The 25,920-nt window shown below is 33.1% G+C and overlaps 1 protein-coding gene and 1 non-coding gene across 2 annotated transcripts; one reads left to right on the top strand and one right to left on the bottom strand.

The window, feature by feature from the left end:
* Nucleotides 1–16,910: 16,910 nt before the first annotated feature.
* Nucleotides 16,911–16,983, bottom strand: TRNAF-GAA (transfer RNA phenylalanine (anticodon GAA)). The gene has a single exon. It is a non-coding gene; the product is annotated as a tRNA-Phe (tRNA).
* Nucleotides 16,984–22,310: 5,327 nt separating this feature from the next.
* On the top strand, nt 22,311–25,663 carry LOC108458886 (agamous-like MADS-box protein AGL104). The gene is made up of 12 exons (XM_017758282.2): nt 22,311–22,615; nt 22,995–23,048; nt 23,156–23,188; nt 23,290–23,308; nt 23,400–23,461; nt 23,595–23,622; nt 23,729–23,790; nt 23,959–24,058; nt 24,526–24,576; nt 24,741–24,847; nt 25,032–25,221; nt 25,320–25,663. The coding sequence occupies exons 1-12, from the start codon at nt 22,431–22,433 to the stop codon at nt 25,467–25,469; spliced, it is 1,041 nt and encodes a 346-aa protein (XP_017613771.1). The 5' UTR covers nt 22,311–22,430; the 3' UTR covers nt 25,470–25,663.
* Nucleotides 25,664–25,920: the final 257 nt, after the last annotated feature.

Genomic DNA, 25,920 nt, shown 5'->3' with positions numbered 1-25,920 from the left:
CCAAATTATTGAACCGAAAGGAACTAAAAGTACTAGTAATGACTGTCTTTTTATTATCTAGCCTAAGAATAAGGGGGTGTGTTTTAACTAACTAATTAACTAAACTAAGAATTCACAAAAAATAGAATTGGGGGATTACTTTTGGAAAATGATTGAATTAAGACAATACCTAAGGAAGAATCCACCTAGACTTCACTTGTTAATCTGACTTCGAATCGGACGATTTATTCGTTTACTTGTTCCGTGGAGATCCCTAAGTTATGTTATGATCCCTATTCAAGACTAATAACGTCTAATCCCTAGATTGAAAAATTGAGACTTTTCTCTAATTAACACCCTAGGGTTACATTAGCTCGATCTATAGATCCCCTTATTAGGTTTCACCCTAATCCGGCAAAATCTTGTCACCTTATCTCTAGGCGCGCAATCAACTCCGCTTAGTTATGGAAATTATACTCTTAGACAGGGTCTATTCCTCCTCTGAATAAAAGCTTAACTTGGATCAATATCATGGAATATCAAAACAAGAATTAAGAACACATAATTAATAGTAAGCCAAATATTTATCATATAATTCAGAAAATAATAACAAGATTTGTCTTAGGTTTCATTCCCCTTAAGTATTTAGGGGATTTAGTTCATAACTAAAAAGGAAAACATCTCAGAAGAATAATGAATACAGAACATAAAGAAAACCTAAAACTCCTGGAGGGAAATTGAAGGGAGATCTTCAGTCTTGATGGTGAATCCGGCTTCTGAGATGGATCAATTGGCTTCCCTTGAGCAGTTCCCTACCTCCTTCTCTCTGTGTGTCTTTCTTCCTCCTCTAGGGTGTATTTATAGGCTTTGGAATGCATAAGAACCTTCGAAATTAGCCTTTTTTGAATTGGACTCAACTTGGGCTCGGCAGGGACACGCCCGTGTGCGATTACTTTAAGCCGTGCTCAAACCTGTTAGAATGGTACGGGTGTGTAATCTATCCATGTGAGTCGTGTTTTGATTCTTCCAAATTGACACGGCCGTGTGGTCTGCCCGTGTGAGGAAGTCCAAGCTGTGTTGATTTCATACTTTGGCCCATTTTCTCCATTTTTGGCTCGTTTCTCGTTCCTTTTGCTCTCCTATGTTCTCCTAAGTATAAAACATGAAATTAAGGCATTAGGAGCATCAAATTCACCAATTCTAAGGGAAAATCATCCATAAAATGTGTTAAGCATGGGGTAAAAATATGTATAAATTACTGTTTATCAACGACATAACCCGAAGTCTCCTTCCCTTATGGTAACTTGTGTGGGAAGCATAGATGATCAAAAGCCGAAGTGTAAAAGCTACAACAAATTCCACTTCGGAGAGTGCCGAATGAAGAGCGATGCGTGTTTTAGATGTAGGTCTCTTGACCATTTTCTCAGAGACTGCCCGGAGTGAGCTAATAAAGAGGTTGAATTAGCCCCGTAGCTGAATGCTCCTATTTCTCGAGGTAGACCCCCGAGACATCCCGATAGTGCAAGTGGCAGTCGAACTGTTGCTAAGGATGCTACTGCAAAATCAGTGGCTTGAGCCTCAACAAGAACTTATGCAATACGCGTTCGAGAGGAAGCCTCTGCTCCCAATGTTATCACAAATATATCTTCTATCTATAATACTCGTGTCATTGCCTTAATTGATCCAGGGTCAACGCATTCATACATTTGCATGAAATTGATGTCTAGCATGAACATGTCTGTAGAACCTATAGAATTTGTGATTAAAGTGTCAAACCTACTAGACAAGTCAGTCCTAGTTGATAAAGTCTGTAAGAATTGTCCCTTGACGATTCAAGGTTTTTGTTTTCCGGCTAACCTTATGTTATTGCCATTCGATGAGTTTGATGTAATACTTGGCATGGATTGGTTAGTTGTGCATGATGTGATTGTAAATTGTGGTAGCAAGTATATCGAATTGAAATGCTCAGGTGGTGAGATTCTCCGGATTGATTCAAATGAGTTAGATACTCCGCCGGTTGTGATTACCTCAATGATGGCTCAAAGGTATATGAGAAAAGGATATGAAGCCTACCTTGCTTTCGTGTTGAATACTAAAGAATCTGAGTTGAAGTTGGAATTGGTACCGATAGTAGGCGACTATCTGGATATGTTTCCGGAAGAGCTACCCGGATTACCTCCTGTTAGAGAAGTAGAGTTTGGTATTGAGCTGGTGCCTAGACCAGCTCCTATTTCTATTGCTCCATATAGGATGACACCAACCAAACTAAAAGAGTTAAAAGCACAGTTGGAAAAACTGACGAATAAAGGTTTTGCAAGACTAAGCTTTTCGCCTTGGGGTGCTCTAGTATTATTTATAAAGAAGAAAAATGGTTTGATGAGGCTATGTATAGACTACTGACAACTTAACAAGGTAACTATCAAGAACAAGTATCTGTTGCCGAGGATTGATGATCTGTTTGATCAATTGAGAGGAGCCACTGTATTTTCAAAAATAGATCTGAGATCTAGTTACTACCAGTTACGATTTAAAGAGTCGAATGTGCCTAAGACCGCTTTCAGGACAAGGCATGGTCATTTCGAGTTCTTGGTCATGCCTTTTGGTCTAACGAACGCCCCAGCTATGTTTATGGACTTTATAAATCGTGTTTTTCGACCATACTTGGACAAGTTTTTTATGGTATTCATTGACGATATTTTGATCTATTCTCGTAATGAATCCGAGAATGCTAAAAATTGAGGACTATTTTACAGACTTTGTGAGGCAAGAAATTGTATGCTAAGTTCAGCAAAAGCGAGTTCTGACTTCGAGAGGCAGATTTTTGGGTCACATTATGTCAGGTGATGGCATCCGAGTAGATCCAAACAAAATTTCTCCTATTGTAGAGTGGAAGCTACCGAAGAACGAAACCGAGGTTAGAAGCTTCTTGGGCTTAGCTGGTTACTATCGATGCTTTGTGAAAAGATTTTTAATGATTGCTACTCCTTTGACGAGGTTGCTGCAAAAAGATGTTAAGTTTGAATGGTCGAAAAAGTGTCAGCAGAGCTTTGAGAAGTTAAAGACGTTGCTAACGGAAGCTCTAGTTTTAGTGCAGCCTGAACCAAGAAAAGAATTCGTGGTCTACAGTGATGAGTCCTTGAATGGACTTGGTTGCGTGCTGATGCAAGAAAGCAAAGTGATAGCCTATGCTTCGAGGCAATTAAAGCCACATGAGAAAAATTATCCAACACATGATTTGGAGCTAGCTGCCATTGTATTTGCCTTGAAAATTTGGAGACATCATTTGTATGGTGAGACGTGTCGTGTATTCACCGATCACAAGAGTTTGAAATATTTGATGACTCAAAAAGAATTGAATCTGAGACAATAGAGCTGGTTAGAGTTGATTAAAGATTATGAATTGATCATTGACTACCACACGGGAAAGGCGAACGTGGTCGCAGATGCACTAAGCAGAAAATCCTTATTTTTTTGAAAGCCTTAAACACGCAGTTGGTATTGTTAGATGATGGTTCGGTCTTGGCAAAGTTAAGAGCCAGACCAACATTTCTACAAGAAATTTGTACAGCCCAGGTCAATGATAGTGATTTGTAAGCCAAGAGAACTCAATACATGTTAGGCACTGAATCAGATTTTTGAATTGGTTTTGATGGTTGCTTGATGTTCAGAGATAGGATCTGTGTACCGAGGTACGATGAGCTTATTTGGAAAATTCTACAAGAGGCAGATGATAGTCGTTTTTTTATTCATCCGGGAAGCACCAAGATGTATAATGATTTGAAGAAAATGTACTGGTGGAATGGCATGAAAAGAGACATCTCCGAATTTGTATCAAAATGCTTGATATGCCAGCAAGTCAAGGATGAACACCAAGTACCTTCAGGTTTGTTACAGCCTGTGATGGTCCCCGAATAGAAGTGATTATGGATTTTGTGACTGGATTACCGTTGACACCAAAAAAGAAAGATGTTGTTTGGGTTGTGATTGATAGACTGACGAAGTAGGCTCACTTTATTCCGGTACGGACAGATTATTCCCTTGATAAATTGGCCAACTTGTATGTATCTGAAATTGTGAGATTACACGGGGTACCAATATCGATTATCTCAGACAGGGACCTAAGATTTACTTCGAGATTTTGGAAGAAGCTGCAAGAAGCCTTGGGTACAAAGTTGAATTTTAGTACAGCTTTTCACCCGCAAACTGATGTTCAAGCTGAGCGAACGATTCAGATTCTTGAGGACATGTTACGATGTTGTGTCCTTGAATTTTAGGGTAGTTGGGAAAAATACTTACCATTGGTGGAATTCGCCTACAACAATAGTTTCTAGACGAGTTTGAAAATTGCACCCTACGAGGCCTTATATGGCAGGAAGTGTCGAACTCCACTATATTGGACAGAACTCAAGGAAAGTCGGATTCATGGGGTTGATTTAATCAAGAAAACTGAAGAAAAGGTTAAAGTGATACATGATTACTTGAAAGCGCCATCGGATAGGCAGAAGTCGTATGCTGATTTGAAAAGAAAAAAGATCGAGTTTCAGATTAGAGATAAAGTACCTTTGAAAGTGTCTCCATAGAAAAAGGTATTGAGAAGGCAAACTGAGTTTGCGATTTATCGGACTATATGAGATCACTAAAAGGCTTGGACATTAGCCTACCGTTTAGCATTGCCATCCGAATTGGAAATGATTCATGATGTATTCCATGTATCCATGTTGCGATGATATCGATCAGTCTCCTCCCATATGATTTCACCTATGAAAGTTGAAATTAGACCGGACATGACTTATGGTGAAGAACCGGTCAAGATTTTGGCTCGAGAAGTCAAACAGTTGAGGAATAAGAATATAGCCTTGGTGAAAGTTTTATGGCATCGACACGGAGTGGAAGAGGTTACATGGGAGCCCAAATAAACCATGAGAAGTCAATATCCAAACCTGTTTACTGGTAAGACTTTCAAGGACGAAAGTCCCTAAGGAGGGAGAAATGTAACATCTTGAATGATGGCCTAGTCAGAATAGTGGTTTTGAAACCAAAAATTTGACGTTAAAATAATTATTTTATGATCATTATGACATCTACGATATGAGAATAAGCATGTGTTAAAGTTTCATGAAGAAATTCTATGTGCAAGGTGTTCAATTGAAAATTAGGGACCTATTTGAATAAATTGTGAAACTTGGGTTCTAGAAGCAATTTGTATGAAAATTCTTTGGAATATTAATTAGAGGTCCTTAAAGAGTAATTTACCCAATTTTTAAGTTTTTGGACAAAAATGGGCATGCATGGAAAATTTTAGAAGTTTAGTAAGGAAGGACATTTTGGTCATTTGGTTATAAACTAAATAAAAAGGAAAAAATAAAGATAAAATCAGCTCATTTTCTTCTCCATGCCGTCGAAATTCTAAGGGTCTCCATAGCTAGGGTTTTCCAACATTTCAAGCTTAATAGGAAGTCAATCCTAGCCTCGTTTTTAATGTTCTTCGTATTTTTGAGATCCTCGTAACATGCTCTTTCTATTACTACCCATATCTCATGCTAAGATTCATGTTTAGAAAATTACCCATTCATAATATGTTTTTGTTTTGATGATTTATGAAGGAATATGAGAGTTTAAAGGATGGTAAACAATTTTTACTAAGTGGTTTTTCATGAAAATGGCTTAAAGGACTAAATTGTAAAAGTTGTGAAAATAGGTAGAAAAATATAGAATGAATGAAAAACATGGGCTGCTATAAGTGTCAATAACATTCGGCTAGGTCTAGGTAGCAAATGAATTACATGCATTTCATTATACGAACCTTAGGACTAAATTGTAAATATTGTGAAAGGTTAGGGGCAAAATGGTAATTTTGCCAGGGGGTGAGTTTTAATCCTAAAATGAAAAATGTGATGCATTAATAGTCTAATTTGATTGATACAAACCCCGAGGAACCAATTCTAGAGGTCGACCGTGGAAAACAAAAGGTTTCGGAATAACCGAGACACGAATTCGAAATGACTACCAGGTAAGTTCGTATAACCCAAAGTAAACTCTTAATATACTTAAAAATGCATGTTCTTGAATATATGATAATTAGATATTCATTGCATGATAATCCATAAGACGTACTAGTGTAAATGAAAAGATGATAAATGTCCCGGTTGAAATAAAAAGGGAAATCCAATGGTTAAATTATGGCTAACAAGACTTGAGATCCTGTATGTGTTGCAGAAAAGAATTTAGCCCAGACAGGTAATCTGTTGATCTTAATATAGAAGAGGATCTAGCCCAGATGGGTGTTCCTTGAGTGATCGAGCCTCTCGAAGAATATGGATGCAATAAGGATTTAGCTCAGACGGGTAATCCAATTGAGGACTGAATTTAGCCTGGACTGGAAATTCAGATCCAATTTCATGAGAGCAATTATCGTTAAAAGGGATTTATCCTGGACTGAAAATTTCAACAATACTCTATGAGTTAATACTATGGAGGATTTAGTCTGGACTGGTAATCTCGCCGTAAGATGTAAGGTTCACGGGAGTACGTACTTGAGATGATCACTTGTATGACTTGACGGTAATTGAGCTATCCATCGAGATTTCTGAGGAATTCAACGGGATTAACATGAGAAATAGAGAATGGAAATATTGAATTGATGAGCTCATGTAAAACTAATGACATGAGGTATTGATATGAGACTAACTTGATGATTGAGTTCATGTGATAGGAAAACTATTTCACACCTGCTGGAATTATTGCCTAATATGGTTGTATGCTAATTAACCGGGAAGTTTACTTTCCAGTTATCTAGACTTACTAAGCATGTAAATGCTTACCCCTCTTTCCTTTCCCTTAATTTTTTTCAGAGCTCGAGGACTCGTGAAGGTTGGAAGACGGTCGGAGCTTTTTCAACACTATCAACTTGTCTTATTTTGGTATATAGAAACTTTTATTTCATAATAATAGCATGTATAGGATTTTTGGTTATTTTGTTATATGTGTCATTTGGCTAGCCAATTAAAGGCTTGAATGATATGCTTACTCCATTTTGTATATGGCCATGAGGTATGGCTCATTTTGATGTAGGTTATAAACCTACTAAATGTGCATGGTTATGTGTGAATGTTTCTTGTGAATGCAAAATGTGTTATACCATGAATGAACATGAGAATGATGGCCAAAACAATTGGGAATGGTTTATGCCATAAAGGTCATGAGTTATAAAACGTGATTATTGAAAGAGTAATCCCTAAAATTAAGAGGGTAATTTGATCATAGTTTAAAATGAGACATGTAGTAACATGTATGCCCTCGGCCAAGAAAGTCTAAAGGTACAACTATACCTTGTTAAATGTCCAACGACCATAGTGGTATGTATGGATGTTAGAGGGTGACCAAAGGCTTAGGAAATAGCCCTAAAAAGGTCCACATGAGTAGATACACGGGCATGTGTTTAGGCCGTGTTCAACACACGGTCAACCCTCATGGGTGTGTTGCTTGGCCGTGTGTCCCCTGCACCTAGAATTATAGGTTAGTTTGCATGGTAGTAAATACACGGGCAGAGACACGGCCGTGTGTCTCAACCGTGTGGAGGACACGGCCTAGCACATGAGCGTGTGCTTGGGTCGTGTGCCCCCAAATGAGTGATGACATCATAAACAGAATGTCTGGGTTTTTGGGACACGGGCCAGGGACACGGGCGTGTACTTGGCCGTGTGAGAACCCCTGTAGGTTCGAAATGGAAAATAAATCAAATAATTCAACACGGGTGAGGGACACTAATGTGTCCCCAAGCACACGGGCGTGTGCTTTGCCTCCACACAGGCGTGTGAGGCATAACCCTAGACATTTTACTAAAATTTTCTATAGTTTCCGGTTTAGTTCCTGACTGCTAATAATGCACGGTTTGGGCCCCGTAGGCCTATAATAGGGACAATATGATTTTGTTCAATTAGTTTGAATTTGGAAATGAAATTTTATAACTTGTCTTTTCAAAATGTCCGAGTATGTGTCCAGTAATGCCTCGCACTTTGTCCCACTCTTGGGTACGGTAAGGGGTGTTACACTCCTATTCCATCTTAAGCGTGCTCAAGACCGAATAAAACAATAGTCGATAGGCATTGGAGCCGATAGGCATCAAAATGAAACAATTAGTCGATAGGCATCGATTACAACCCTATAGACAACATTTAGCCAGGAAGATTCTTAACCAGAAGCTGGCTCCTAAGTATTTGGGCCTATCGTAATAGTTGGATATGTTGCTTATACACTACAGCTACCGCAAGGATCGCACATTCATCCTACTTTCATGTTTCACAATTGAAGAAACATGTACACCACCAGTCTATTCAACTTTCTTTGCCTCTAGTTGGTCCAGATGGTATCTTGTCCAAGGAACCGATCTACATTTTGGATCGAAGAGTAATTCATTGTGGGAATCAGGCGGTTGCTGAAATGTTGGTGGAACGAACTAATACTATTCCTGAAGATGCTACATGGGAGGTCCTCCAACAGTTGCAACAACAGTTTCCTCACTTTGATCCTTGAGGACAAGGATCCTTTCAACAGGGGCAGTTAACAAAACACTACCCTTAACTGCGTTTGGTATTAAATAAAATGGCATGTTTTTAGGTTTAAGTTGTTTTAATGTTTTTAAAATTTTAATAAAATGATGCGTTTCATTTGTTAGTTTTGACAGCTGGAGTCGTTTCTATTACAACGATCTGTTTTTTTTCTTATTTATGTTGGTTTTGGGGACGAAGGATGTCATGAAGAAATTTAATTGAATCTTCTTTTCTCTCTTATTCTTTCGTGTTATTTTGTGCTTTCTTTTCTCTTCTTTGTGTTGGAAACATATCATAATAGTGATTTTTTATAACATATGTATTATAAGTACATGGAATTTTATTTTGCTGTTGTTTTTTTTTAAATTAATTAGATTTTAATTAATCGAGGAACTTTTAGTGCCACAATATATGGAATTTAAAATTAAATGATACAATAATTTTATTATTTTAAATTTTTACACTATAATTAATATAAAAATATAATAAAATATAAAATTAACGTGATAAATTATATTTAGCATTATTATACATCTAGAAGTAAGTTTATATATTTAATTCTGATAAGTTCTAACATAAATATAATAAAAACCAAAGCTTCTAATTTTAAAATGGTTTCATCCACCATCTCCAGTTACGTTAAAAAGTAATTGTTCTTTTTCTTATGTAATTTAAAATAATACAAAATGTAATTTATAAAACAATATTTCATTCTAGAAAATAATAAAATTATTCACATAGTAAGTGTATAATTTATTTCTCTTTTATATTTTAATTAAAAATTACCAACTACTCCTTTATTTTATAAAATAAAAATATAATTTTAAAGATATTTTTAATTTTTTGATAAATTTAGAAAAATACATACAAAAATTTTTAAGATTTGAATTCAATACATAAAAGTTTTAGCTTATTTCAACTTTATCATTTCAACCAAAATTATATTTAATTTTATATCACTTTTTACTAAATTTATTATATAAACATTCATCTGCATCGTTGATGTCTCCTAATCTAATATAACTAAGGAGAGTAATTAAGTCGGGTAAGTTGGATGTAATGTGTGTATTTGTATTGTGTTTTGGTACGATAATAAATTATGTTGATGTTATGAAATAATGAAAGGAAAGAACAAACTAAAGAGAAAATATCAATACAAAGAAGTAATACAATAGAAGATAAACAAGAGAACTTTTTATTTCATTTATTGTGCATCTCTACAAGCCTTGTACTACCTCTATTTATAGACCTTCTAACATAATACAATCCCTTAAGTTATAAAGAATAAATAGAGATTTAATTACTATATAAAACCCTCATAATTCCATTGGGGGTTGCTACAATGGAGGTTACAACATTGAGAGTTATGGACATCCATAATAAAGTAATATTTATAACACTTCCCCTTGGATGTCCATTAGAGAAAACGGTGCCTCATTAAAACCCTTTATTAGGAAAAATCCTATGGGATAAAAACCTAATGAAGGAAAAAGAGTACACAATTTCCTATTACAAGTTGCCTCGTTAAAAACCTTTACTTGGAAAACCCAGTGGGACAAAACCTTGGTTAAAGGAAAAAAGTACAACGTGTTTTTGACTCCCCCTAATGGTGACATCACATTATATCTTTGAGTCGACGCATTCCAATCTTGTTTCATAGTCTTTCAAATGTTGAATTTGGTAATGCCTTGGTAAAAAGATCTGCTAAATTATCACTAGAACGAATTTGTTTAACTTCTATGTCACCTTTCTTCTCAAGATCATGAGTGAAGAATAATTTTGGTGAAATATGTTTTGTTCTATCACCTTTGATATAACCACTCTTTAATTGAGCTATACATGTTGCATTATCTTTGTATAAGATAGTCGGCATATTTTCCTGTAAAGGCAAATTACATATCTTCTGGATATGTTGGGTTAATAATAACATTAGCCAAACACACTCTCGGCTTGCCTCATGCATTGCAATTATTCCAGAATGATTTGAAGAGGCAGTAGCTAATGTTTGTTTTGCCGAACGCCATGATATGACAGTACCTCCATATGTAAATAAATATCCCATTTAAGATCGACCTTTATGTGGATCCGATAAATATCCAACATCAGCATAACCAACTAATAGGGATTTTGAATCGTTTGAATAAAATAACCCCATATCAATGGTCCCTCTAAGATATCTAAATACATGTTTAATTTCATTCCAATGTCTATGTGTTGGAGAAGAACTAAATCTTGCTAACAAGTTTACAGCAAAAGCTATATCAGGTCTTGTGTTGTTTGCAAGATACATCAATGCTCCTATGCCACTTAGATATAGTACTTCAAGACCAAGAAACTCTTCATTATTCTCATAAGGACGAAATTGATCTTTATTCACATCTAACGATCGTACAACCATCGGGGTACTCAATGGATGTGCTTTATCCATATAAAATTTATGTAAGATCTTTTTTGTATAAGTTGACTGATGAACATGAATTCCTTCTTTTAAATGCTCGATCTGTAGGCCAAGACAAAACTTTGTTTTTCCAAGATCTTTCATCTCAAATTCTTTTTTTAAATAATTTATTGCATTTTAAAGCTCTTCAAGAGTTCCAATAATATTTAGATCATCAACATAAATAGCAGTTATCATAAATTTTGATTCAGACCTTTTTATAAAAACACATGGGCAGATTGGATCTTTTTTATAACCTTTTCTTAACAAATATTCACTAAGGCGATTGTACCACATACGTCCAGATTATTTTAATCCATATAAACTTTTCTTTAATCTGATTGAGCAATTTTCCCGGGAAACTCTATATCCTTCAGGGATTTTAAATCCTTTTGGGATTTTCATATAAATTTCACTATCAAGTGTACCATACAAATAGGCTGTAACAACATCCATTAGATGCATGTCAAGTTTTTCACATACTACCAGACTAATAAGGTATCTAAACGTAATTGCATCCACCACAGGAGAATATGTCTCTTCCTAATCAATGCCGTGCCTTGCGAAATCCTTGTGCTACAAGTCGTGATTTATATGTTACGACTTTATTTTTCTCATTTCCTTTTTGCACAAATATCCATTTATATCCTACCGGCTTTACATATTTAGGTGTTTGGACTATAGGTCCAAAAACCTCATGTTTAGAAATTCTGCTTGAATTACGTATTTCCATTTTGGCCAAACTTTTCTATTTTTACATTCCTCTATAGATTTAGGCTCAGGATCCTCATTTTCTTTTGCTATTTCTATAGCAACATTATAAGAAAAATTGTTGTCGACAACTATATTTTTTCGGTTTCATCTTTTTCCTGAAGTAACATAACTTATTGAGATTTCTTCGTTATCACCATTTTCAAGTACCTGAACCTCTTCTGGGGTTTCTTGATTAGTTATATCTTTGGTCTCTTCTTGGGAACTTGCCTCCACAATATTATCATTTTGAATAATTGCTCCTTTCCTTTTACGAGGATTTTTATCTTTGGAACCGGTTGGCCTTCCACGCTTCAGGCGTGGACTACTTTCTTTTGCATTAACAATTTGCCCTATTGGGATATCAATTCGTATTGGAGCATTTTCAGCTGGTATGTAAGATTTTGTAATTCTATTTAGGTCAGTAAATGAATCTGGCAGTTGATTGGCAATGTTTTGCGAATGTATGATCCTTTGAACTTCTTGTTCACATTGACTTGTGCGATGATCTAATTGAGATAATGATGGTCCCTTCCATGTAATTTATTTTACCAGTTGTATTTACTCTCCCCCTAATGTTGGGAATGTTGTTTCATTAAAATGACAATCAATGAATTGTGCAGTAAATAAATCTCCAGCTAATGGTTCAACATATTTAATTATAGAAGGAAATTGATAACCAACAAATATCCCCAACCTCCTTTGAAGACCCATCTTTGTGCTTTATGGTAGAGCAATTGGAACATATACTACACATTCAAAAATTCTAAGATGAAAAATATTTGGCTCCTGACCAAAAGCCAATTGTAATGGGGGGTACTTATTATAACTTGTTGGCTTTAAGCGCACAAGTGTTGCTGCATGCAAAATAGCATATCCCCAAGCTGTAACAGGATTTTTGTTCTCATAAGCAATGGTCGAGCTATTAGTCGAAGGATTTTGATAAATGATTCAGCTAAACCATTCTGTGTATGAACATGAGCTGCATGATGTTCAACTTTTATGAACATGAACTACATGATGTTCAACTTTTATCCTAATTGACATACAATAATCATTAAAAGCTTGGGATGTAACCTCACTAGCATTATCAAGACGAATAGTTTTGATTGCATAATCTAGAAATTTTGCTCTTAATCAAATTATTTGAGCAAGTAGTCTCACAAACGCCAGGTTGCAAGTCGATAATAAACACACATGTGACCACCTACTAGATTCATCTATTAATACCATAAAATATTTGAATGGTCTACATGGTAGATGAATAGGCCCACATATAACACCTTGAATACGTTCCAGAAATGCAGGAGATTCAATCCCAACTTTAGCTGGTGATGGTCTAATAATCAATTTTCCTTGAGAACAAGCGACACAAGATAAATCCTTAAATTCAAGAATCTTTTGGTTCTTTAATGGGTGTCCAATTGAATTCTCGATGATTCTTCGCATCATAATAGATTCGAAATGGCCTAATCAGTCATGCCAAATAGTAAAAGTATGTGGTTCTATAAACTTCTAGTTTGTAGTAACATGTGACTCAATTGCACTAATATGTGTATAATATAAACCTGATGAAAAAGCAGGTAGTCTTTCCAAAACGTATTTCTTTCCACATTTTACATTTGTAATATATAGATATTCAATATTTTTTTTACATTTGTAATATATAGATATTTAATATTTTTCTCATTCATAGTCTCAATATGATATCCATTAAGACGAATATCTTTAAAACTCAATAAATTTCTTTGAGACTTAGTGGAATATAAAGCATCATCAATGGAAAATTTTGTACCTTTAGGTAATAATATAATAGCTCTTCTAGAGCCTTCAATAAGTTTTGAACTACCCGATATTGTATTAACATGGCCATTACTCATTGTCAAATGAGAAAAATATTTTTTATCTTTGAGTATCGTATGTGTTGTAGCACTATTGCAAGACACACGTCTCTATTGATTTTGGGTCCATCGATATTTTGTTGAATATTCATATTCTTCATAAAACAAACAAAATATAATATAAGAAACATTGCAAATGTTTATTAAATATATAAATTATTCTTTATACGAGAAAATAAAATATACTTAAAACAATATAAAATGTCAAAATAACATCAATTTTTCTAATGATTCTTAAAGAAATCTGCCACATCTAGGTGAGTTATATTATTAAGGTAATTAAATTTATCACCCTCGTAGGCATGATCAGTTTTAGTATTATAGTGAATATCTTTATCTTTTGCCTCCATTTCATCATTTTGGGATATAAAATTCGTCTCCATATGCTTTCCCTTCTTTTTAATGGATGCTTGGTAAAGTTTCACTAAATGCTCAGACGTACGACAGGTACGTGACTAATGCCCATTCATACCACATCCGTAGCATATATTCTCAACAGTCTTTGAAGGATTATCTTGACCATTTCTTTCTTGTCTTTCATTGTTATTCTTTTTCTGGTTGTTGGAATTATCATTGTTATGACCACCATGATAATGATTACTAATACGTCCTCGACCATGTCCCCCACTACGTCCACGACCACGGCTACGACCTCTATATTTTCTATTTTCATAATTATTGTGTACTGCTACATTCACTTCAGGGAATGGTGCAAAACCAATGGGACTAATTTCATGATTTTTCATCAACAGCTCATTATTTTGTTCAGCCACCAAAAGGCATGAAATCAATTTAGAATATATTTTAAAACTTTTTTCACAGTATTGCTGCTGCATGAGCACAATAGTAGCACGAAAAGTTAAAAATATTTTCTCTAACAAGTCCTCATCAGTTATGATTTCTCCACATAATTTTAGTTGAGAACTAATTTTGAAAAGTTTTGAATTGTATTCACTTACAGGTGCATCCAATTATAATGAGCTTTAGGAAGTATCACCGTTTTCTGATGGTCAAATCTTTTTTTCAAATTTTTCCATAACTCAAGAGGGTCTTTCATAGTGAGATATTTCACTTTTAATCCTTCATGTAGATGATGATAGATGAAAATCATTGCTTTTTCTTGTCTTGATTAGATGTTTCTTTATCTGCTAATATAGTATTTCCTAGACCTTTAGCATCTAGGTGAATTTCTGCATCTAATACCCACGGCAAATAATTCTTGCCTGAGATGTCTAAGGCCACAAATTCAAGTTTGGCAAGATTTGACATTATAATCACTTGAATCAAAAAATAAAAAAAAAATATTAGTAAAATAATAAATATTCTCAATCGTAAAATAATTCAATTATATATACCAAATTTGCTAAATAATAATATGCATGTCAAATATTGGCATAGAGAGGAATAGTCATAATAATAACTTAACACAAATTACATTAATTGAATCTTTTTTTAAATATGTATATATAGTTATCATTATTAGGTTTTAGTTGTAAAAATAAATGTGCAAATGTTACCTAAACCAAATATTTCATCTAGAAAATAAAATAAAAGAATTATGAAAATACGTATACCGTATATAGTTTAATGGGAGTTATACGGGCAAATTATATAAAGTCGAAATGACGTAAACTTCACTATGAACTCGTAGAAGCTAGTGCTGATAACGTGTTATGAAATAATAAAAGGAAAGAACAAGCTAAAGAGAAAATATCTATACAAAGAAGTAATACAATATAAGATAAACAAGAGAACTTTTTATTTCATTTATTGTGTATCTCTACAAGCCTTATACATGCTTCTATTTATAGACCTTCTAACATAATACAATCCCTTAAGTTACAAAGAATAAATAGAGGCTTAATTAATATATAAAAGCCTCATAATTCCATTGGGAGTTGCTACAATGGAGGTTACAACTTTGAGAGTTATAGAATCCATAATAAAGTAATATTTATAACAGTTGAATAAATTTGAACATTTTTGTGTATTTGTATTGAGTTATATTTGTATTGTGTTTTTGTTGTGTGTAATCATGTATTGTCCAACACAGACAACCCTACTTTACTCCATGCCCAATTTTTTTTCTTTCTCATAAATTATTTTTAATTTAATACTATAAAAATATATTACAATTAATTCATTAATATAATCTATTTTAAATAATCTTATTATAAGTTCTGGTCATATCTGACCTTTGTGACACAATGCCTAGAACTACCTATAGTCACTCCTTAACTTATAAATAGAAGGATAATGCGCTCTATTGCATTCGAACCCTCATCCTCCTACCTTGGCAATGTTCATGCCAATTGAACTAAAACTCAATCAGCTTAGATAATTCTTTAATGTCTGTATATATAGCAAAAGTTTAAAAGATAAAATAGTAATTGTAAAAAGAAAAATGAGAGGAGTAGAGAAAACATTTACCAAAAGTCATTATGATTTATTTTGCTTCCAATTTTATAAAAAATTATTTTAGTTGTTTATTTAATTTTTGTCTTTTTAGTTCTTAAACTTACATTATTTGTCAAATTACTCTAAAATGATGGAAAAGTTAAAGTTTATTCACTTTACTAACGTAGAATACAAGTGGACGTCACATCAGCGATTAAGTATTTTTAAAAATTATTTAAAAATTATTTAAAAATATTAAATTATAAAATTATAAAAATTATATTTTTAATTTTTAAAATAATAATTGCTAACATGGCATACACGTGAATTACCACATGAATACCACATAAGTAAAGTTAACAAACGTTAAGTTTTTATCTATTATAGAGTGATTTAACAAACAACAAGTTTAAATGTTAAAAGAGATGAAAATAAAATTATAGACTAAAATATTTTTTTTAAAATTGAAGGATCAGATAATTTATTTTATGTTGCGAATACTCCACCTTCATTTATAAAACATCAAAAACATACCCTCCCCTGCTCCAAAAGAAAAAAATTTCAAAAGAAAAATAGTTAAAAAGTTTTACAAGATTATTATTTTATTTATCCGAGATGATATTTTACAGCTCATTATAATTTATATCTTTACATTGTTGAGATCATTCATAGCATCCATCATTTCCAAGTATGCGCTGCATAAATGTGGCATGCGATTATTATGGAGGGGCTTTAGCTGTGGATTAATTATAAAATAGGGGTTTAAGTGCAAAATAGTGACAGTCCTAAACTAATCTTTGTCTTTGGGCTATCCGGCTTATGTCTTTTTATTTTTAGGCTAGTTGGATTTTATTTAAGGCCCAAGATGGTGAACCCCAGTTTAATTTAAAAAACACTTGCGGTGAGCGTGGATCGAATACGCGACCGTCAGATCTTCAGTCTGACGCTCTCCCAACTGAGCTATCCCCGCATTTGTTTTCTTAACTTACATATATTATACTTATAAAATATAGAAACATTTACATAAAAGCAGAATATTGGAAGTGGCTGATCATAATGGAAAGCTTCTTACAATTGCGAAAAGTTGTGTTTTGTAATTTTATATAACATAATTATTTAATGTATTATGTTTTCAGAAAAAAAAAAAAAAAAGAGAAAGAACATCATTTTGGAAGAAGATGCAACATCTATTTTGAAGCGCCTCGCATCAGACAAAGAAGAATGCTTGTTAATCAGACCTTATATAGTCGATCGACTATTCTAAGCAAAAAATTTCATGCACTGCAGGATCAGCAGGATTAGAAGGGAAGCCAATAATGTTGCTCATCAGATGGTGAAAGCAGGTTTCAACAGCGCAAATATCCAGTTTTGGGTTGAGGAAGTACCTGATCGGGTGGTACCTGGGGTTGAAGAGGACAGGAATTGGATGGATCAACCGGGCTGACTTTGAACAGTGAGAAACTGGAAGATGGGAGATGATAGATCTCACCCATAACATGTTCGCATGTCGTGTCTCAGGTGCTTTACGATCTCTAAAATGCTTTCAGATGAAAGGGAAAGAGATTTCGAGGGTTTAGCTGAATGGCGTTAGTATTCCAGGTTTGATGTGAGAGTCTTTGGGAAAGGGGGCCTCTCAAGTCTCAATGCTTTACGATCTCTAAAATGCTTTCAGATGAAAGGGAAAGAGATTTCGAGGGTTTAGCTGAATGGCGTTAGTATTCCAGGTTTTATGTCTTCAATGCTTTGGTTTTCCAAGGCTGATGATGCCTTCATCTCTCTCTGTCGGTTTGTGCTGCCCCCACGGCACTATATTGAACCTTTTTTTCTCTCTCTAATATATTTGAACCAAACTGGATTTTATTCCAAAAATGTATTATAGATAAATAAACTAATGGAAATGATTGACATGATGAAACAGAAAGGTGAATTCTTCTCCAAACAGGAGCATATTTATATATTTATATAGATATAGATTTACTCACCTGGGTCATCACAAATAGGAGCAGTGGAAGAGCCAAGATATTAATTTTGGGTTAAATTAAAATTAAAAATGTTATGTAACAATCAATTTAAATATATAAATAATTGATTAAAAAAATAGTATTACAATATGGCAATCGATTTAAACATATAAAAATATATTCAAAAGAAGCAGTATTCCAACAATTAAGACGAAATAGCTATCGTTTGACTCGGTTAACTATTTTTCATTTTATTTTCACAGAAATGCTCATTACTTCATAAGCTATCATTTGACATAATTTTAAACAAAGTGACCAAAGCTTTCTTCTTCCTCTTCAATTTAGCCGAAATTTACTATAACATTATCTAAATATTTTTGTTTCATTTTTACACTTCTAGGAAGTTAGAATCTGTCTCCTTATCATTTTCCATCCAAAAATATACACATTTCACTTAATTTTATAAAGCTTACAAGCTTCATCAAATATCCTTTAATGACAACTTTTAATATACTTGATAAAAAAACTATTGGTACATATATGTAAAACAAGTTTCAAATATTCAAAATCTATGAAAAGTTAAGAAAAACATACCTTATACTTCAAATTTGGAGAAAAATGATAAAGAATTTTTTTCTTCTTTTCTTGTTAAGCACCAATATGAAGAAGAAAATGATAAAAGTCTCTCCATCTTTTATATATATATTACTTATAAAATATTATTATGTTAAGTTAACTATTAAATAAATATCAATTTATTATTTAACAAAATATCATTCAAAAGTCATCATGAGTAATTTAGTTTCTTCAAGAAGATTTTCTCTTTATTTTCTCTTTATTTTCTCAAGAATAAATTTGTTAATATTATTTTAATCCTATAAAAATATTGGAGGGCATACTTATATTTTAGGAGGATTATAATATATATACAAAGGGAAAATTGCAAAAATCTTAAACCTTGAGGAGCCTACTTATATTTTTGGGAGGGCCATTGTGTAAATTTACAAAGGACTAAATTGAAAAAATTTAAACTTTGGGGGGGCCATGGCCCCCCTGGGTCTCAACGTGGCTCTACCACTGAACAGGAGCATGAGATAAGTAGAAAGAGAGGAAGTTGGAGAGGTTTCAAGACTGGCGGTTGATGGTGGAAAAGTAATTGGAGAAGCATAAATAAGAGCAGTTGTCAGAGAAATTTTAAGGGCTGGTGTCGGAGAAGGTGATTGTTGGGTCGAACCTGAATTATGCAACAAATATGAATGAAATTCAGGAAAATTGGACACAAATATTTACTTGGAAAACCCCCCTCCGAAAAGGATAAAAAACCATGGGTAAAGAAAACTTCACTAAAACTGTTAAAAATCAAACAAGGAAGTACAAGATGGAGAAACAAATACACCTAAACCCAAAATATAAAGATTCCCCAAAATTCCCACAAACTCTCTCTTGATTTGTTGCTGTTATTCTAAAATATCTAGGGTTGCTAAGAGGCCTATTTATAGGCTAAATTTTATGTACAAATATGACTAAAACATCACTAAAATAATCAAAGTTAGACTGGGAAAATATAACAGAGTTTAATTAGAAGAGAAACCTAGTTAAGTAGGGAATACATCGCCATGTTGTGATGTGGCATGTTGCCTCATCGAAACGCCCTTCATCATGTTGTTGGGACGTGACGAATCTTCTCGTCGTGATAACGGTGTCATGTCGTCGAGGCGTTGGCTATGCCTCGTTCTGATGTCAATCCCGTTTTGTCTGAAATGCGAGGCACACTCCACAAATCTCCACCTTGACTCATATTTTCGAAAAGCCTTTTTTGCCGAGCCTCGCTAGGGGCATAATCTTTGTCAAATGCTTACCAAGTCTAAGCAATGTTCGAACTTGGAAATTGGAAGACTTTTTGTCATAATGTCTACTGGATTGTTCTCTGTGTCGATTTTATGAATCTGAACATATTGAGTGATCACCTTTCGAACAAAGTGGTACTGAATATCTATGTGCTTTTTTCTTTCGTGAGACATATGACACTTTGAGTATCACAATATACGACAATTTTTTCATTTTTATCAACCAACTCCCCAAATAGACCTCTCAATCAAATTGCTTCTTTCACAGCTTCTATGATTGCCATGTGCTCAGCTTTGGTAGTCAATAGAACCGTAGTGGCTTGAAGGGTGGTTTTCCAACTAATAATGCAATTTTCGAAGGTGAATAACTTGTGAGAGATCTTCTTTTTTCTAGGTCTCCAGAATAATCTAAATTTACATAGCCAGTCGATTAAACCTTCTATACATCTTCCAAATTCCAAAAAAGTAATTAAAGTCCCTCTTAAATAACTTAGAATCCAATTAATAGTTTGCTAGTGTAATTTTGAGAGTTTGGCCATAAATCTATTTACTACACTAACAACATATGAAATATCGGAACAAGTACAAAACATTGCATACATTAGGCTTCCAATTGTACTAGAACAAGAAAATTTCTCTTTCTTTATCTTCGGTTTGTGGTGAATCTGAAGTCGAAAGTCTGAAGTGGGCAACTAAGGGAGTACTAATTGGTTTAGAATCTTGCATACTAAATTGCTCAAGAATCCTTTCAATGTATTTCTGTTGTGACAGAAATATCTATTTTGAGTGTCGATCTCTTGAAATTTTCATCTCTAAAATTTTATTGGTTGTACCAAGATCCTTCATCTCAAACTTAGAGTTAAACATGGTTTTAAATCATTCAATTTCAAATGAATCTTTAGCCGCAATTAACATATCATCAACATGAAGCAACAAATAAATAAATGATCCATCATTTAAACTTTATAGATAAACACAATTGTCGTACTTACTTCAAAAGAAACCAATACCTACATGAAGGAACTGAACTTTTTGTACCACTGCCGAGGAAACTGCTTCAAGCCGTATAATGATTTTGAATAAGACACGCATGGTCTTCCTTTCCTTCAATTCTAGCCTTCAAGTTGCTACATGTAAATGTCCTCATCCAAATCTCCGTGAAGGAATACAATTTTCACATCTAACTACTTCTTTAACTCGAGATTGGTTGATACAACAAGAGCTAATAGTGTCGGAATGGACATATGCTTTACATCTAGAGAGAGAACATCATGAAAATCAACTCCCTCCACTTGATTGTAAGCCTTTGCGACCAACCTCGCTTACTTTATAAACTGGGAGGGTTTAGGAAAAAAATTATAGGCCCAAAAAAATGATATTGGACAAAAAATAAGACTCGCTTTCTAATTGGGACCGATCTCGGGTAGGATTTTTTTGGCCTAGGGTTGGCCCAAACTAGCCCTTACTTTCTTTTCAACTGTTGTTTGTTGTTGTTTGTTGCCATTTTGTTGTTGTTTTGTTGCCATTGTGCTGTTGTTTTGTTGTCATTGTTTGGATATTGTATATCTCTTATTTTGTTGTTAATTTTGTTACTATTTTAGATGCATTTGCTTGCTAATTAGTTACAACTATCTTAATGTTATTTAAGTATAAAGACATTTTAAATATTTTTTAATTTGTTAGAAAATATTTATTTTAATATTTTATTATATTTATGTATTATATTTTAAAATTTATTTTATATAAAAATAATCTAAAATTAATATGAACAAACCAATTCAAATTTAACATTTTTAATTTAAATCAATTTAAACAAAATTTTAAAATTTTTGAGTGGAAAAACCCGCGACCTAAAAAAACGGGTCTCAAAAATGCGTTCTAGACGAAAGTGAAATTGGGTTAGACGAATAACTCAAAATCGTTGGGTCTAGTTAGTGCATTGATTTTCGATCTCTAAAGGCTTAATACCTCCAAAAAGTCTAATTAAACCCGTAAACGAATTAGGCTCAAGTTGGATTTCGATTATAAGATTTTTGTTTTCTTTTGTAGTTTGAATAAACGTAACTTATTACATAAGTGAATAATAAAAATATTTTCTTTAAATATAATTACAAAAATATAAAAAAAAATATTTTTACTTTTAATATTTAATAAAAAAAAAGGAGATTTAGACCAGCTGTGGATAAGTCTGCCATTGATCAATAACATAAAGGCACTAAATAAGGAAAATAAAAAAGCAAAGGACAAAAAAAATGTGCCAGCGTTTAATGATGCATGGAAATAAAAAGAAAATTTTACTTTCAATATCGATGACCCTTTCCCTCCCAATAAATCCATCAATATCTCACACTTAAATCTCTCCTCTCCCACCCATTTTTAACCATATCCCCCTCCCTTTCTCTTTCTCTCACACATCTAACCACACCCTTATTTTCAGGCCTTTCTTCTCAATATATATACCCAAATAGCAATTCATCATCCCTTAGATTTTGTTCTAAAAATAATCTCATATTAGGGTTTTCAACATTTTCAAAGCAGCAACAACAACAACAACTTCCCATTTTGGCATATCAGGATATTTAGGGTTTACACAAGACCCAAGAAGTAATATGGGACGTGTTAAGCTGGAGATTAAGAGAATAGAAAACAACACCAATCGTCAGGTTACCTTCTCCAAGCGTAGGAATGGGTTGATTAAGAAAGCTTATGAACTTTCCATCCTATGTGACATTGATATTGCTCTTATCATGTTCTCTCCTTCCGGTCGGATTAGCCATTTTTCTGGCAGGAGAAGGTGCCACCATTTATTTCCTTACCAACATTTTTTGTAATGAACATTTTGTACATCTCATATTTATATACAAATATGTTTGAGATATGAATGCTTTAAGAACAATAACATTGATTTTTAGGGTTGAAAACAATTCAAGTCTACGTTAGGGCTACGTGCATGCAATAAAGAATTCATGCATGCAGGTGCTCATTAGCTTCGTTTTCACAAAACTTTTAAAATGTTAAAGTAAGCTTTTAACCAACAGTATTGTTATTATCTGAATTTGAAGTTTTAAATATATTTTAGCTCATGTTGCTTATTATCTTTCGTCTTTTTCATTTTATTTTTTGAACTATAAGCAGGCATTTATTTAACCTTTTTTTTTTCTATAAAAAACCAGGATCGAGGATGTCTTTATGCGTTACATTAATCTCCCTGATCGAGAAAGAGAGCAGTAACGCTTTTTAACCCTTTCATAATGTTAAATATTATTTTGCAGCTTATTTATATTTCATTTAACATGTTGATTTGGTAACATCTCAATTAATTTATCTGTTGCAGTGCTCTAATTTTCCCTGAACAAATCAGACATCCGTATGTCCTTAAACCCTTTTTTGTTTTGTTTAATTTCTCCTTAAAACTTGGAATTCATATGTTAAAGCTAATGTTCTTTATTCTTATTTTTGATGTTGCAGTGATATCCAAAACAAAGAGGTAAGAAAATGGCACGGTTATCATAATTTTCTTTTTCATGAAAAATGAAAATTAATAAATCTCAATTCACTGAATCCTGCATTTTATGCAGTATATGCTAAGGATTCTCCAGCAGCTAAGAAGTGAAAATGATATTGCTCTTCAACTTGCCAAGTTTGTCCCCTTCTTCGCTCTCTATATTTCCAGTTAAACTTTTTTTTTTTTTTTCATTTGCGTAATATTTTAATTAAAATAGCTTATGGAGAGTTTTTGTCTCTTCTTTTTCATGGAATTTTGCTGAAAACAGTCCAACATCTTTTAACTCTGATTTTAAGGTATCATAAACATTTCTGTCTCTCATAAACCTTGGTGTGTGTTTTCTTCTATGTTTCTTTTTTAATTTTTAATTTTGTGTATTGTTTGTTATTGTTTTTATTACAGGAAATCCAACAGGAAATTGTAAGGTTACAACAACAACTTCAAATGGCGGAGGATCAGTTAAGGTATATATTAATGACCTGCAACTAAAAATAAAATAATATCATTCCGACCCAAACAGGGCATATGAATAAATACATTTATAATTATATCAATAAAAAATAAAATCGAAAAAAGTTTACATTTGAATTTTAAAGTTGAGGCTAATTAATTTATGGAATCTTCAAAAACAGGGCATATGAACCTGATCCTTTTAGGTTCACATCCATGGCGGAACTAGAATCCTGTGAGAAACATCTTGTCGAAACATTAGCAAATGTTGTGCAAAGAAAGGTCGGAATCTATTATTATTACTATTATAAGATCTTCAAAACTTTACTGCATCAACAAAATAATAAATAAAATAATAATGTTTCGAGAAATAAAATTAATATTATATATTTATCCATATTTAATATAATCTCTAATTCAATTTAAAACAAATACTACTAATGGCTTTTTTCCCAGACATTCAAGGTTTTTAATAATTTGAATTACTTATTTTAAATGGTTTAACTAAAATAATATTGAATTAGAGAAATATATTAAATAAATTGAATTAGAAAATATATTAAATATGAATGAATGTACAATATTAATGAATATACAATATTAATTTATCTCTTAAAATTTAATAAGATGTTATTATTTTATTAATGCTTAAAATTAAAATATTTAGGATCATCCTAATACAATTATTTCCTTATTATACCTTTTTTCTTTTTAAGAAAAATTTAAATTTCGATGCCTTTGGTTTACAGGAATATATATTGAGCAACCATTTATCCTCTTATGATCCATCTCCTATACAGGTAATAAATATATATATATATATATATATATATATATATATTATTTTGCAATAAAACAAATCAATGGTAACCTCGGCAACTTCAAAAGTTTTCGGATTTGAAATCAACCTATTGAAAACTATGAATTTTTTTTTTTTTGTTTTGTTTTGTTTGGATTGGTGCAGCAAGGATTGCCTCCATCTTTCGAGAATGAGGTTGTCAATTGGCTGCCTGATAATGGTCAAAACCAATCCCAAATCTTTGATGCGTCAGCATCTCTAAATCCTCTCAGGTACTCGCCATTTTCAGTTCCAAAACTTAATCCTGCAAAAAAAAAAAAATTACTAAAAAAAATTTCGACCTCAATAATCTTTCATGAAAAAGAATGTTGATATTAAAATTCGAATTTTATATTTATTACTGGCTAACTTTTAAGAGTAATTGTATGATAAGAATAAGTTGTTCATACAATTTAGGGATCTTTCATCCACGGTCTACGATCCATTGTTGCAAGGAAGCATGTCAAATGTGGATCCTCACAACATAGGAGATCAATGCCACGTCTCAAATCCGAATACTGAAAATTTCGCACCATGGCCTCAGTCATTTGCTTCAACTGGGCTTCAGTCTAACTCCATGCCACCAACCTTGTATTCCCACGTTCAGGTTTTTTTTTTCCCTTCTAATTGCTAAGTTTTCCATAGTTTTTCTCTTTAATATATAAAAGGGTTTAATAATGTAATCATATGTGTTGGAAATAGCAGCATGGAATGGTGGATCATCAGGAAATGGCAGAAATGGTACCGAATGATCAGCAAATGGAAATTCCTGGGAACTATAATTCACATGGTCAGATGGCAGACAATGAAGGTTCAAACTATGAGAACAGAGTTCATGAACACAATGGGCAATGACGTTGCAAGATTATTCAAAAACAACTTCAACTTCACCTTCACCTTCAATTGCTGTTGTAATATTCAAAAACCTAGGCCATGCTTCCTTGGGATAGAAGCACCCTAGTATAATTGTACCATGCCACACACCATTTTTTTTTCTAATCTATTTTGCAATACATTTTCTAGATATATAATTGAAAAAAAAAAAAGAAAAATAGAATATCATTCATTAACATATGGTTTTGTTTCAACTGCATATTTATTAGTAGTACTTTTTCGTCTTAGTTTTTCAATTTTACTGCCAATGTGTGAGAGGTAATTGTAATACAATTATTAATATATCGAGGTTGTCAAATTTGGATACATGTACCTATCTAAACATTTCTACATATCTTAAAAGGGATAAATAGAAAAAATACACATGGGTTTTCTTTTCTTTTCTTTTCTTTTTTTCTCAACCAAGAAGGCA

This window comes from Gossypium arboreum, chromosome 3, assembly GCF_025698485.1.
Source record: "Gossypium arboreum isolate Shixiya-1 chromosome 3, ASM2569848v2, whole genome shotgun sequence".
Taxonomy (NCBI): Eukaryota; Viridiplantae; Streptophyta; class Magnoliopsida; order Malvales; family Malvaceae; genus Gossypium; species Gossypium arboreum.
Note: the sequence above shows the minus strand (reverse complement) of the source record. Positions and strands in the feature narration are given on the sequence as shown.